The following is a 16,092-nucleotide window of genomic DNA, read 5'->3' on the forward strand; positions in this document are numbered from 1 at the left end:
CCAGGAACTGAGCTGCACATAGGACCAGGAGGAGAAGGGAAGCATGTTGGCTGGGCTGGCCACACTATGCACGGCGGGGAGGGATCCTGGGCTACTTGTATGGAAGGTGTAAGCCATAGGGCAGGCTCCAATCTTGCAGCAAACGGCCCTTGGCAGTTGGGCAGCCCTGCTCCACAAAATTAATCTCAAGAAAACATGACTGGAATAAACACAACGCTGAACAACACAGACCCAAATTGGCCTTCAGTTACATGGGGGCATACTATACTAAATTCAAACAGGCCAGTCTCTTAAGGTTTATTGCCACATTCAGTCAGTACAAAGGGAACTTAAAATGACATAAAAATTAACCTGTGCCCCTCTCATTTTGGGTTAGTTCTGTACACCTGAGGCCAGGGGCAGGCAACCTTTTCTCGCTGCAGGCCAGAATGACCCATCCAAAGTCAGAAGTGGATGGGAGGGCAGGTGCTAGTACCACGCCAGTGTTTATCTTTGCCGCAGCCGGTGCCTGCCCTGTAGTGCCTAATGCCACATTGATGGGCTAGATCCAGCCATAGGGTATAAGTTGCCAACCCCTGACTTAGGCTATTAGATAAAAGAGGATACCTCTTCCAGCCATTTTTAGAACCCAGCCCTCCTCTATTTTACTTACAAGTGGTTCAATCAAAATACTTTGTAAAGTGAGCAACACATTAGCTTTTCCTCTTTTATCCTCTCCAGCAAATTATACCTTCCTGCACATTTTTGTTACTAAGTAACAGGTAACTGTTAGTTAAATGTTAGGTCCAAAAAATTGTACCAAATGTCTGGCACACTTCCCTGATGGGTAGTACATTTTTATGCAGAAATGTATATACACAGAATACACTATACATATGGTATATTCAGGGGAGAAGATGGACAGTAAGTCTTCAGATAGCTAGTTGAGTCAAAGGTGACAAGTTGTACTGGTCTGAAAGATTAAGAAATTTAGGCAGGTAGATGATATAATACACTTGAGAAGTTGGCATGCCTTAAAGTTAAAACCAACTTCAGATCATGGGCCGTGATTCATTTTGATGCATTTAAGCAATTAAAAGACATTGGTTCACCTATAAGTACATTCAAATCTCTCTCACAAGAAAAGTTTTACTGGGATATGTTGAAACATAACACTTGGCGTGCACACACACACACATTATATACATATATATAGTACATTTTGGCTTCAAATGCTGGGCAAACATTAGTTTATAATTTCAGGCTGCAGAACAGATGATAAGGAAATGATTATTTGGGGTTTTCATATGTAAAACCATTTGCTTTAGAAGGAAGCTTTCACATTTTGGTTCAAGAAGCAATCCCTTGTAAATTGTGGCATATTTTTACAGAGACATTTTGTTAGGAGCCAGGAAATATATTCAATCTTATTCCCTCACTCTTCTGTACTTTTCCATCAGTACAAGAGCCAAAATTAATACAAAATCCAGTAGACCAAATTACTGGTATATTTGTAGTTTGCTACTTTCCCACTTAAGAAATAGGTGAATATTTGCTGCTGTGACTCTTAATCTTTCCTCTTAATTTGGTCCTTCCAGATCCAGCATTTTGGTTGATTTTCACAAAATTCTTTCCTGTTTGTCAAGGCCTTTGCAGTAATGACACGTCAAGGACAAAATGCGACATTCTAGGTGTGAACTATCTAGCACTAGACTGTCACCTTATCCCTCTTGGATGCTATTTCTCTGCACATGGACTGCCTTTTCCAGCTCTGTACCACCCAGTAACCTTAGCTTAAAAAATAGTCACCCTCTACAGCTCTCCCCATTCCTCACAGAAACACAGCTTAGCTGCCTTCCCAGCACATTTCCCTATGGAATCCTGAGTGTCCACACAGGAACAGTGTAGGGGTGGAGCAGGCTGGAAAGAGCGTGAAAAGGCCAAGCTCTGCATCTTTCCATCACGAACCAGAAGAGTTTAAAATAGAAACGCAGTACAGACATAGCATGTTGTTACCCAACAGAATCCTTCCATAACAGGATTCCCTTTTAAAAGAGTGGTTTTGTATGGACAGCTGTACTCAAGGGAAGTCGTCTTAGCTCAGGTCCTTTGGAGCCACACTGCCAGAAACCAAGGCCAACGCTGTAAACTGGAGGTGCTACAGAGATAAACTTCCCTGGCCTTTGGTCTGCACAGAAGTTAGGGAGGGTCCTTCCACAGAGACAGGAGATTACCCTGTTAGTGCCACTGCTGGAGCCCCAGGAGGCCCCCAGGATCCCAGGTAAGGCTGATGGGGCCAGCCCAGGCACTAGCCCCAGCCTCTCCTAACCCACCTGGGGCAAGCTGCCCCATGCCAGAGCACATGTGCATGGGTGTTCCCTGGGCACAAGTCGCAGTGATACATATTGTGCCACTGTTGTTTGTCCCCAGGAAAATGCACATACCTTCACATCTGGAACCAGCCTATCAGATCTCACAAAGGATGGATCCCTTGTATCACTCATCTGTCAGATTCAGACGATACATTTTCCTTTAGTACAAAAAACCCTCCACTCAAGCTATCATGAAATTCACCTCTGCTCTGTCGCAGATGACTGATCACTGTTAGTATTTAGCTACTGCTCCCTCTCCCATCCTTACCCCTAGTCTGTACCAAACTGAACTGTGAACACAACATATCACATTTTCCATGTTCCATTCCCTCCAAATGTGGCCCAACATGAAATACCCCCTTTCCACACTATAGCACATTCAAGATAAATCCCAAAAGACATTCAGTGCCCAGAGAAGTTGCAAATATCAACTCTGTCATATTCAGAAGTGGAACAGAACTCACTTATCTCGCCATTAGCTTCCTTGATTCAGCCACAAGTCCCGCCTCCTCCCCACCACAAGTATACACATTCTTATTACGGAAGCACTAAACATGTCTTTTATCCCTGCTGTAAACCTCTAACTTGCTATTCTGCATAAGGACAACCCCATTTGATCCTTCATAAAGGGATGTATTCTCACAGCTGTCTAGCACTGAGACACACACAACCTCCCCGCCACTCATTAGCCAAGTGGAAAACGAAACCCAGGCTCTTGTTTGCTAAAGGTGAAAAGAGTTACCCAGGTACTGAGCCATCTTTCAATACCCAGGAAATGCTGCAAGACATTCCTATACATGCCAGAATACATATATCAAGGAAGGTCTTCACCATCACCAGCAGTTCCTCAACTGGTATTCCCCTACCAACCCTACCCATACTGGTTTCTTAAATAGAAGAAGTACCCACCCTGTTCTTCTACCCCTCGCACCAAAACTTCTCTTTCCTTTACATTTCCCCCTGGCAGCTTTCCTATTTGTACTATACCAGAAAGGTTTGGAGCATAACTGCATACACTGACAGCCAGGATGATACATTTGCAGGGATGGTGAGGCACACCCTGGACAAAAGCACCTTCTTTCTTTTCAAGTCAAAATAAGCACATCTTTAGAATTAATTTTTGATATACATATGATGGACCCATAAACTGCCACCTCCACTCACAGCAGCAACCACTGCAAGCAGTGCTACCAACTTGACCGGAATTGCTAACACCACCTAGCATCTATATCAGATAAGCATGTCTGGGCATGGATCATGAAAGACGCTTTTGTTTCTAAGGGTTACCATTATAATCTATTTCATTTTTATTTTTAATGGTTCATTTTGTTGATACCTTTATGAATAAATTCCTTCATTTTTGATTCTGTCAGTTGAAATTTTACATTGAAACAATAACATTAAAAGAAAGAACCTAGTGCCAGTTCCTGCAATACTCCTCTGGAGCCTCATTCAGATCATTTCATTGCCCTTTATTTGCCTGTCCTTCAGGCAGCTTAGTCATGTGATGATGCACTTATCCAGCCAATTTGTGTTGTTTTTAAATAACAGTTTACCTCGCTTTGCTTATTCTGTATATTCCTTGCACTTAAACAGATTTGTTTCCTCAGTTCATCTTCATCTACTCTTAATTTAGGCAAAAGGACATCCTTTTTTAATGCTAAATTAAAACAACTTCCCAAAGCATTTTTTCTACTTAGCTTAAAGTCCTGTCTGTCTGGTCAGCTTTGAATCCAGGGGATCAGTACCCCATTGCTTAAATTAAGGGATGACCAAAGAATTCAACGTTTCTAACTAAATCAAACCCACCCTCATCACAACAGTTGCAGACTTTGGTACTACTATGCTCTTTCCTGCACTTGCCTAAGCAAGGGATGGGGCAGAAGACATATTAGATGTGCAACAATCCTAACCATTGACTGTCCCAAACTGCCACGTTTCTTAACTCTCACTGAAGTGGATAACTGCCTCAAGTCCTAAAGAACAATAGGAGTTTGAAGACTTAATTCTTTACTGTCATCCACATGCACACCTGCATTTGCCATGTAAAGAAATCTGATATGGTAGAGTTGTTCATTCACTCTGTACAGGTGTAAATAATTACACAAGTTGCAAGGCAACGGTGGGGAGGAAACAAAGGGAAGGGGAGGGAAGGGAAATCAGGCCTAGAGGGTTGTCTACAACCAGATGCAATTTAGATAACTGCTGCACATTCTAGATTGGTTTGGTTGTGAACTATTGTACCCAAGAAATAACCCAAGATAAAATAATAAAAAAAACTGTATATTTTTTTAAACATAAACATGACAATGTTTTTATTTTCCCCTCACTTCAAGAATCCACTTTCCATATTTAGTTATACACAGGGAAGGAAGATTTGGGTAACAACAGATTGCCTAAAAATATTTTTGCAGCACTTAGCAAGATCTGTTGGATGATAATTTTTATTGAGCCAACTTTGTAGTTAGGAAAGCTGTCAGTCAAGGTTTTGAGCACAAAATATCCTTGTTGCACATATAACATCTCTGCTGTTGCCAAGAGCAAACCAAAGATGGATTCCAATATTCTGATTTAAAAAGTCATGGGTCCAAGACGTCTTTGGACTTGGCCCATAGGAAGAGATAACCCTCTCATCTTACAGTACATCAAAGTAATTTTATGGATGACTATGGATCTCTATTCCATCTGAATGTAGGTGACAGGAAGTTCTGAACAGCCATTAAAATGGTTTTTTTCAAAAATGGGTTTTAAATCCCTGGCTACACCTCTACAAAAAAAAGAGATTAGTGTACCTAAATGACAACTGAATCTAAATAATAGTACTCTGTGAATATGGACCATAGCACATTTTTGAAGAGTTGCCAACTCAGTACAAACCTAGTGCTTTATTTATATTGAGAGGCATTGAATCTTCTGAATGTTGACTCATGCCTGATGCATAACCTGCCAAGTTTATTAAGCACCATATTATGTTGTTTATAAATTAATATTTTAGTAACAAGAGAAACTACATATTTATTAAGAGTGTATAAGAAATTATATAAAAATATACCATTCTCATAAGGTACCTTAATATAATATGTATTACTATATGCCCCTTAATACATATAGTAAAATGTTAATTTTAAATTTTAAAATAGCCTTTAAATAAAGTAACTTCTATAATCTCCAGAAGGTAAATACATTTAGTTCTACTATTTATGAACAAAGATAACATACAGCACCAACATTAGGTCAACACAATTAAGTACTTAAATTTTATTATGCTTCAGAGTGGGTCAACCCCCCCTCCCCAGTTTCTGAAAAAACAGGAGGGTTAAATGTTTATATTATATATTCAAAATATGTTTAGCTTCCTAGAATGTACCAATATTGCTGCTAATCTTATGATGACTAAACCTTTAAAAAAAACCCAACCCTTCTTTCCTACAAAACATTTAACTTCCATGTCACAAGCATTTTACCTTCATTTCTCATTACCTCTACTATGGTTTTCATAGCCAAATTAAAAACAAAACAAAACAAAACAAAAAAAATGATCATCAACCCTTACAGTGAATACATCATATGTTGTACTATAAAGGCATCCCTATTAAATAACAACTTAGTTTACATATTTAACATCCAATATTTGTTTCTTGAAAAACAGGCAAAATATGTCTGTCTGCCAGAAAGTAACAAAGTAAGACGAAGCAGAACACTGTGATACATGTGTCGTCATCATTATCAGCAGCCAAAGGAAAACAGAAATGCTTACTAAAAAAATAATTCGTTTCTTTTATAACCTTAACACATTGCTGCCAAGACTTGCTCATTCAAATGGCAAATGACTCAGTCTGGATTAATTTTAGGACAGTTTTAAAAGCATCTCACATTTATTGAAGACATCTTTCTTACGGTTCCAATGAGTCACTTTTTCAACGGTCACTGAATTTTCAATCTGACTCCCCTGGCACATAGAGCTGTACTTACTCATAAAAGGACACCATCAATTTAAATTGTTTTAAACTTGTTTTTAAGCACATCATTCAGTTATCACATATTGGACTCAAATATCACATCTCTAGGAACCTAAAACTGACAATAACTATATACAACAAGAGTGACAGTTAGGTTTTTCATTTATTTCAGTTTGGATAATGGAAATGCAACAAACCAAGGCCACAAATCCAGACCTGTAAAAGTCATTCGGAGGCCTAAATATGCAGAGATGCTCTTAAGACTTTCAGTAAGCATACTGGTGCCTTATTTCCATTGAAATCCTGATACACGGGACATTTCTAGGATACCTCCATGTTATGGCTTTCCCTACCCAGCAGAATCATCCCTTGAAGCCATGGGTCAATGGACAGAATTAAAAAACTTTGGCAGTAAGTTGCCACATATTGGCAAAGAATTATAAAGCAACACTTGCCATATTCACTTTTTGCCTGATGCTGCTCAGTTCAGAGACTGTGGGATATGTGTTTAAGCTGACCGTATCTCTTTAAATTAAAACATACTGTTGAACCATCAGCCCAGAAGCAAACAGATGGCTCAAAACTTTCAAAAAAACTGTATGCAGCTTGGGGGAAGCAACTATGTCTACTTGTATATCTGAATCACACCAACACTGTTTGGCACTCAATGAATAACTGTAAATATAGAAAAGATTGCTCAGATAGAAAGTATGCATACTGAATTAGTTATGGGTGTACTCTTTTTCCAGAGACATGTAACAAACAATTAGTTTTTCCACTCTGAAAAGAAACCAAACACTCACTTGCTCTCCTTAGGTTACTTTACAAAAAAAGTAAGGGTGATGGAACCTAAGCCCTGCTTCCCTCCTGCATTAGTGGATCCTTACACCAGCATAATTTCCCTGAGCACAATGGAGTGGTGAATCAAACCCCTGAAGTTTCTAGTCTTCTTCCAGTTACCCATTAAATCATAGATACAAAACATCGAACTAAAGAGCACAGAATAGCTTCCCTGAGTCAACTTCCCTTCTCATTTACACTAGACCAGCCCCGCCCAAGTCAAATCCATCAACCTGAAAGTCACCAGGTCAAATTCCTCTTCCAGATAAGCTAGTGGAACTACTGTGGCTTATATGTACAAAACTAGAAACAGAATTGAAACCAAGTGTTACACTGCTACAAATCCAAGGAGAATTCAAGAATCTTGATTCATGCAGAGCAATCTGCACCTAAGACGTGAACTTGGGTTCATGAAAACTTGTACTTTTTACATCAGGGGTGACAATGTATTTGGGCAGAGTGCCAAAAATACCAGCAACCTCGACTTGTAAGATGTTGGTGCGCCAGAGGCTGACAGTAGGGGAGCTGGGAGGCACCCAATCCATGTTGGGGCAGCACAGCCCCGGCCCCATCCCTGCTGTTCACCCAGAGGCCTGCATGCCAAGCAAAATGCCTTCACATGGCCTGCTTTGGCACCTGTACCGGGAGTTACCTACTCCTGCTCTATACTATCTCTTATTTCACTAATCTGTAAAGGGGCAGATCCACCCTGCCTTCTATCTTAATTTGTATATGACAGTTCTCCTCAGCCTTTGCTGTATCAGGATGTGCCCACACACCTAGCCTCCCTATTTGGCACTGCCAAAGCGGGTAGGCCAGCAGGTCCCTGACAACCCCCCCCGACCCAGGTGGGACCTACTAAAGAGGCTCGTAACAACCTAGGTCCAAAGATATAGGAAAGAGATGCTTAGCGAACTTCACCAACCAGGCCCCAGGCAGCCCAGCCGCACACCAGGAAACGCTGGGAAAACGGCCTCTCTTCCCATGGCATGGAAGCAACAATTTGTACACGTGTGAATTGTACACAACCTCTCTACCCAGAGAGGCTATACAGTCTCTGTCCTTGGAGGTTTAAGCCCTGGGCTGGCATAGTCTTGGCCGGGATGATCTAGAACAGCGTTTCTCAACCCATGGGTCAAGCCCCAATAGCGGGTAGCAAGAACATACGAAAGGGTTGCGGACAGATTTAAAAAAAAATGAATCAAACTTTTAAAATGGATTCTCCTTGAAAGGAGAAAAACGTGGGAAACCAGGGCTTCGCCCTTGCAGGCTGGCAGAGCGCCAGGCTGCAAGGGGCTGCTTGGGGGCCCCTTGCCAGCGGGTCAGGACCAAGAGGCACCGGGATGGGACTGGCCATCGACATTTACAACCGGGTCCTGACACACGAAACCTTGCGAACCACTGCTCTAGATGGGGAGGCTGCGCTTGGAGAAGGGGGCTGGCCTAGATCAGCGTTTCTCAGCCTGTGGGCTGCGACTCAAATAGTGGGTCGCAAGAGTACACAAACTTTAAAACACAGATTCTCCTCGAAAGGAGAAAAGCGTGGGAAACTGGGGCTTTCCCCTTGCCCCACACACAACGGGTCAGGAGGAGGGCCACTGGGTCTGGACGGGCCACTGATGTTTACAAACGGGTCCTGGTACAAAAAAGGGTCGAGACCCGCTGGGCTACAAGGGGAGGACGCTGCCTGGGGAAGAGGGCTGGCCTACACGAGGTGCCTGGCAGCCCTCACGTGCTCAGATCCCGGCTTCAGACCCGCACCACCTGCCCGGCTCGGGGCTCCCGGGGGCCGCGCTTACCCGTGGTGGAGAGCACGGTGCTGGCGAAGAAGAGCGAGGAGGTGAAGTCCCAGTTCCAGCTGCCCGAGGCGTTGCTGAGCACGGACACGCCGTAGTTGCTGGCCTCCAGCACCCGCGCCAGGAAGCGCTCCAGCTGCGGCTCGCCCAGGCAGGCGTGCTCGTCCAGGAAGCGCCGCTTGAGCTTGGCCAGCTCCTGGCGCAGCAGGTCCTCGGACGGCAGCTCCACGGAGGAGAAGACCACGGCGCCGAAGACCAGGTAGAGCGCGTAGCCCAGCACCAGCAAGCCGAAGCACCAGGCCGAGCGGTGCTGCTCCACCAGCCGCACGCAGGAGCTGCCGGCCAGCGACTGCAGCATCTTCCCCGCGCGCCGCCGCCGCCCCGGCTTCCTGGCCTTGGCTTTGAACGCGAGATGATGTGGCGGCCACGTGACGCCCCGCTCAGGTATCCGGGCCGGGGCCCGCCCCCGTCCCGCCTTCTGCCTCCGGGCTGCTCCTCTGCCGGGAGCGGCCTGAAGGCTTCCTCAGTGCCTGACGATGTGCAGACCTCCCCTCTGCCTGGAGACTTTCCCGCAGCCTGCAGATGTACCGACTTTCCCTCTGCCGGACAAAGCCCTGGCTGAGATGATGTAGATGGGCATGGGCATAGGCATGGTCCTGCTTGGAGCAGGGTGTTGGACTAGATGACCTCCTGAGGGCCCTTCCAGCCCTCATTTTCTGTGTCTGGATGAAGATTTTCCTTCTGCCTGAAGATGTACAGCCTTTCGCCCTGCCCAACAAGGCCTTGGCTGGGATGATACAGATGGGAATGGTCCTGCTTTGAGCAGGCAGATGGACTAGATGACTTCCTGAGGTCTCTTTTAACCCTTATTTTCTATCATTCTGTGAAGACTTTCCCTCTGCCCGGAGACTTTCACTCTGTCTGCAGATGTAGCAACTTTCCCTCTGCCTGGAGATTTTCCCCCTGCCTAAACATGTATCGACTTTCCCTCTGTCTGAAGAAGGGTGTGGGCACCCAAAAGCTTGCATATAATAATTTTTCCAATTCTTTAGTTGATCTGATAAAAGAGATCACATTTCCCAAAAAAACCTCTTGAAATAGGGATGTGAGCAGACAAGGTTCTCAGGGGAAATAAATGTGTTCTTTTATTAGACAAACGAGATACTTAGAAAAGTTGTTCTTTGCAAGCTTTCGGTGCAAACACCCTACTCTTCTTTTTTGAGAAGTTTCCATGTCAAACAGCAAAATTCAGTATCTTCTGTGTTGCGGGGGTATTGGTTGTAGTCCCATTGGTCTAAGGACATTTTGTACCCTAAAGCTTGCAAAGAGCAATCTTCCCAACTATTTAGTTGGTCTAATAAATATCACATCTACCCAACAAATCTTGTCTGCCCTACTGGCAGGGGTTCTCTGGGTAGATGTGATCTCTTTTATTAGAACAACTAAATAGTTAGAAAAGTTGTTCTTTGAAGCTTTTGGGTGCAGACACCCTCCTCTTCTTTTCCATGTTGTGAAGTTTCCATTTCAAACTGCAAAATTCAGTATCTTCTGTGTTTCTGGGTAGTAGCCATGTTGGTCTAATGACATTTTGTACTGAAAGCTTGCAAAGTACAATTTTTACAACTATTTAGTTGGTCTAAAAGAAGATATTATATTTACCCAAAGAACTTTGTTTGCCTATGTCCTTAGACTGACACAGCTACAACCGACACTCCCAACAGGACTGTAAAACTTCAGTACAGGCAAGAGAAATATGGACCAATGACATAGAGAAGAGGAATTATAATGGAATATAAAATAAAAATAAAATAATGACATGCTATAGGGCCTCTTTTATTTATGCAGCCACATAAGAGGGTACACAATGAAATTTTAAAAGGCAACAACTCTGGTCTCTGTAACCTAGAGAAAAAATTCCTAGCAAAGACCAAGGGCTAGAAATTAAAGTGAGATGAAATCATATCTGAGACAAAAGCACAGATTTTTAACAGGGTGATTAAACATTGACATAAGCAACCTAGGGCAGTGGTTGATTCTTCATGTCTAATTTTCATATCAAAACCGGCAGATATGCTGAAGTCAGACACGCATTGTGCTCAATGCAGGGGTAAATAAATGAGATTCAATGGTTTGTTATATAAGAAGGCAGAGGGGAGGGGAGGGCAGGGGATCAACACATTCAAACCCAAGCCCAAGGGCAGTACACTAGTCCCTGGGGGCTTGATGGCCTCCAAGACGGGTCCCAGTGGTACTAGCAGGCACGCGACTGGTCAGGGCGCTGCTCCAGGGCCAGGATCTTGCAGCACTGACAATGTCGTCTGGAGCCAGGGCAGAGCTGCGATCTGCTGCCAGCATGACCTGGGTAGGGGTGTAGGGATCACGGCTTTGCCCCGGCTCCAGACCACACTGTCACTACTGCAAGATCCCAGCCCTGGCCCCAGAGCAGCTCCCCACCCAGCTGTGTACCCTGCCAGTGCTTTTGGGGCTGGTCTCCATGGAAAGCCTGGCCTCATGCTGTCATGGCACTGCCACTGCTGAGGTCTCTGTGGAAACTGGCCACAGTGACACGGGTAGTGGCTGCTGCAAAATGGAGTCCAGCCGCCAGCAAGATCTGCCATTTTCCACACCCCTGCAATAGCACCTAATAGTTATATGTCCAGTGTTGGCCCCCCCCAACTACAAAAAGTATGCGGACAAGTTGGAGAGAGTCCAGTAGAGGGTAGCAAAAATGGTTCAGCGGCTGAGGCACAGGATTTCTGAGGGGAGGCTGAGAAAACTGGGTTTATTTAGTCAGCAGAAGAGAGGACTGGGGGGGGGGGGGGTGGTAGGAGCATTTAACTACCTGAAGGGGGGCAGGCCAAAGCAGATGGAGCTAGACTGTTCTCAGTGGTGGCAGATGACAGAACAAGGAGCAGTGGTCTCAAGTTGCAGCAAGGGAGGTTTAGGTTGGATATTAGGAAAAACTCTCTCACAGGGAGGGTGGTGAAGCCAGGTTACCCAGAGACATTGTGGTATCTCCATCCTTCGATAGTTTTTAAGACCTGGCTCAACAAAGCCCTGGCTGGGATGATCTAGCTGGGGCTAGTCCTGTTTTGGACAGGGGGTTGGGCTAGACTACCTCCTGAGGTCCCTTCCAACCCTCATTTTCTCTGATTCTACAGCATGCGTTCTTCAGCGAGTGATGGTGGACGTTGCAGCTATTCTACTGACTGGTAGCGCATTTTCTCTTACGGCTGTAAAGACCAATGTTAGGCTTGCAAGTCCTGCCACAGTGGTCACAGGTTTACATGGCATTAGGGGCAGCCGTACTGACAGGCTGTTTCCTTCAGTCACATTTCTGTTGTCATGTAAGTGATCATTTCTCATTGTGATATTGGACTCCACAATTGAGAAAGGAGCGCCACTTTGTCCTGTCTCCTGCTAAGGCCTCCCAAAGGTTTGGGTCAGTTCCAAAAGCCTTCATATCCTGCTTGCAGACATCTTTGAAGTGCAATTTTGGGTGCCTAAAAATGGGGGGATGGAGGGGTAACTGTTGCTTTGTGGGTATCCAGCCCATATTAACCTTATATGTCAAATAAACCTTGCTGTGTGTGCCACTGGGCCTGACTTCACTGCTGCAGGAAAGAGCTTATGTGGCACTAAGAGGAGAGGGCCCTTCCTTGCCTGGAGGGCATCCTCAGCACTAGGCTAGAGGCAGGCTTTCCCCTTGCTGCATGCTGTCCTTTCACCACCCTCCTTTCCAGTTTGAAGGGAATTTTGTGGAACGAGAAGTCATCTAGACTGGACACCATCATGTATGGTTTCAACAGGGACTCCAGATGCTTATCCTATTGCCTAGCTTAGCTTTGCTGGCCCCTTTGTTTGTATGGGCTCTTGTCTGCCTCTCCCGGACCTGCCCATACCCCTTGCTTTCCCACTTATTGTAGTCTAATCACTCACCCCATTTCATAATCTGCTCTGTGCTGTCCTTTCTCAGTATCTGACAAAAAGAACTTGGGTTCACAAAAACTTGTGATATATATATGTCTTACTTAGTTAGTTTATCTCAGATGGCTACTCAGGAGAACAGGAAAAAGAGGGCCTCCTTATCTCTGGTTCAAAGATGCTTGCAAGAGAGATATGGAGGCAATAAACATGAAGCCAAACAACTGGGAGAAGATTGCTGAGGGTGGAAGTGTTTGGAAACAGCCTGTTAAGCATAGAATGAAGGCTTTGGAGGACAGAAAAGCCCAACATGCAAAGGAAAAAGGGAACCACATTCAGGATGGTTTGAGATGAACTTCAAATGTGATAAGTGCAAAAAGGGCCGTCATCAAGAATTGGTCTTTGCAGCCATACTTGCAGAGGTTCAGTAAGCTGATGCTTTACTTGGAGCAATTCTACTGTCTTGTGAGACATGCAGATGCCTACTACTACAATTTAGTCTATGAAGGTGCATCTCTATGCTGCCTTTTGTCTGACTTCAGACTAACATGGCTAAACATATCTCTCCTTTCCAGACATTGCTTTCCAGCCAGTGGCCTACTTACCACAGGAGGGGCAGAGGATGCTCTCAGCCCTACCCAGTCCATGGCTTGTTGGTTAGCATATAGGGAGATGTGGACTCACCACCTCTTAATGAAAATGGCCCATAACCCAGGCCTTCCACTTCCAGGACAAGTATATTTTGCTTTTGGGCAAAGGGTAAACATCATCATCAACTTTGTGCTATTTTTCTCCACTTAAAAAATTCAGAACTTATGTCCTTCCAAGAACAGAATTGCTGTGTGACAGAGACTAGATGGATGTAGAGGTTTTAGCATTTTGGAGGTTGCTGCATGGGATGGATTAGAACCGTGTTTAGTGACATATAGTAGAATCTAGGTCATAGTCGCCCATTGAATAAAAAGTGTCATTTTTACATGGCCAATTTTCAAAGTAAAACTATGCCTTAAGGCTCAGTCTGACACCGAGAATCAACTGAATCAACTGAAATATTCCTACTGCCTTAAATGGGAGCTGGAAGAGGCACTGGTTTACTAAATTACAAAGTTCTTCTTCCCTTTTAATACTATTACAAGTACGATTTTCTGTCTTAAATGGTCCCCAGCCCCTTAAACAAATCATAAAATTCAACCCCCAAGGTTTTTAGCATGTCAAAGAATAAGTGGCTTGTCAAAATACAAAAAGACTTTCCTTAACATATCTGGGATCTGACAGTTTTAAGCTGGTTAGACCAGGACATCATGACAAGAAATCTTTAGGCTTGCCTTTGGGATCATTTGAATGATATTCCATGTCTGCAGATATTTATTCATTCAGATTAGTAACTGCTCCAGACACCATACAAAATATAATTTAAAAAAATCCAGTCTCAGTAGGTCAGGAAGACCATTACTGGGCCTCTCTATTTTTGCAACAAACTTTTAATTCACTTACCCCAAGAACTTCCTCTGGGCCCACCTCTGAAAATGTCTGAGAGGTGCTATTTCATGCAACATGCCTTGACAGGCACTAGATAAAGTGTCTGGTGAGCAATGAGGAAAAAGTAAAGGAGGAACAAATAAAAAATTCCTCAATTATGATATGATACTGCGTTCCACCAGAGACCTCCCAGCCAACTTTAAGAATCTAAGCTGGTTACAGCACCTATGGTTTCTTAAGTACCCAAGACCCAAAACAGTCAAAGTGGTACAAATTAAAATGTCTGCCTTCAAGTGTAATCCAGAGGCATATCCACCAACTTCATAAGACCTAAATGTGAGACTGAAATCCAAAAAATGAAGTACATAAGGCAAATTATTAATTCTAGAAACAGTGATGTAAATCCATCCTTATCATGTAGCCAGTATTTTCTGTAACCTGCTTCCTTGATGCTTCATTCCTAATTTATAGATTTTTCAATAGCAAATATACACAAACATAAATGTTGTGCACAATGTAAATAGCTTTGGGGGTCTAAAATAAGCAATATTCCTTGAAATGAGGGAAAGTTATGATGCATGCCCAGAAATCAATTGGCAGCAAAGCGGATAGAGAGAGGGGAGTTTGGTCCCAACAATGTCAATTCAGCACCTTTCAGCAGCCCTTATTTGTCTTTAAAATGTATTTATTTGCTGTAAAACACTGATACAGAGGAACAGTGCTGTGTACATCAATAACAACAATGACTAATAATGAATGTTGTGTAAAGGAATGCAATACAGCGAGACAAGCTAGCCAAGGGAGTTTTCCGAGCAAACATTTTTTGGCATCCAGTTAAGATTATATGTAATAAATCCTAAATGCATAAAGAGGAGTCATGGAACCTCCTTGAGCGGTGGTTTTCAAATACCTGTTTTCATTTCCTCCACCAGCTTAATCACTTGTCCCCCCAAATTCCAAGTGACTGAGCATCACCATATGTAATAGAAAAGCTGCTTAAGTGAAAGCAATGCTTACTACACTCCACGCTTTCATCTTCATCAAATGCATTCAGTCTGATAGAAACACAGCAAGCTATGTGCCAAGGTACATCAGTATCAAACTATTATGGTAGGGTTACCATATTTCCAGTATCAAAAAAGAGGACACCTGTGGGGGGAGGAGGGGGAGAAGAGGGGAAAGGGCAAGGAGGAGCAGGAGGGAGGGGGAGGAGATAGGGAAGGGGTATATGATTGGGGGGGGTGCAATAATACGCCCATGCCCCACCTCTGCCCCTCACTCCTAAGCCACGGCCCCCCCAGCCCTGCTGCTGGCTCTTACTCATGATTGGCTGTACCCTGCCCCCAGCCCTGCCAGTGCCCCTTACTCCTGACCCACAGCCCCTACCCTGCCCCTCCAGCCCTGCAAGTGCCTCTCACTCCTGACCTGCAGCTCCCTGCCCCCCAGCCCTGTCAGTGCCCCTCACTCCCAACCCGTAGCCCCTGCCCCCAGCCCTGTTGTCCACACAGTTGCATACATGCACACTCTCTCTGTCTCTCTACCTGGGATCAGCTGCCAGGGCTTTCATGCAGAGCACATGATTCCCCAACAGCCAATCACCTTGCCCAGCTGCCCCCAGCCCCAAGCTGCCAAGCTGGAAGTGCCTGGGAAAAGCCAGAAGCAGAGCAAAAACCGGGGCATTTGCTTGCATTTTAAAAACCTGCCCAGACAGGAGGGCAGGGGGCCATAAAAGAGGACATGTCC

At 44.3% G+C, this 16,092-nt stretch overlaps 1 protein-coding gene and 1 long non-coding RNA gene across 2 annotated transcripts in view; one reads left to right on the plus strand and one right to left on the minus strand.

Annotated features, from left to right (window-relative positions):
• The window catches only part of KCNK1 (potassium two pore domain channel subfamily K member 1), a 49,953-nt gene extending 40,550 nt beyond the window's left edge, over positions 1–9,403 (minus strand). Inside the window, exon 1 of the mRNA XM_019527515.1 lies at positions 8,950–9,403. Within this exon, the coding sequence (XP_019383060.1) occupies positions 8,950–9,304 (355 nt within the window). The 5' untranslated portion in view covers positions 9,305–9,403. The remainder of the gene's footprint in view (positions 1–8,949) is intronic.
• The window catches only part of LOC109304730, a 14,277-nt gene extending 3,335 nt beyond the window's left edge, over positions 1–10,942 (plus strand). The window contains exons 2-3 of the long non-coding RNA XR_002099458.1: positions 905–907; positions 10,590–10,942. This is a non-coding gene — a long non-coding RNA (uncharacterized LOC109304730). The remainder of the gene's footprint in view (positions 1–904; positions 908–10,589) is intronic.
• Positions 10,943–16,092: the final 5,150 nt, after the last annotated feature.

This window comes from Gavialis gangeticus, unplaced genomic scaffold, assembly GCF_001723915.1.
Source record: "Gavialis gangeticus isolate Ggan-Ray unplaced genomic scaffold, GavGan_comp1, whole genome shotgun sequence".
Taxonomy (NCBI): domain Eukaryota; kingdom Metazoa; phylum Chordata; order Crocodylia; family Gavialidae; genus Gavialis; species Gavialis gangeticus.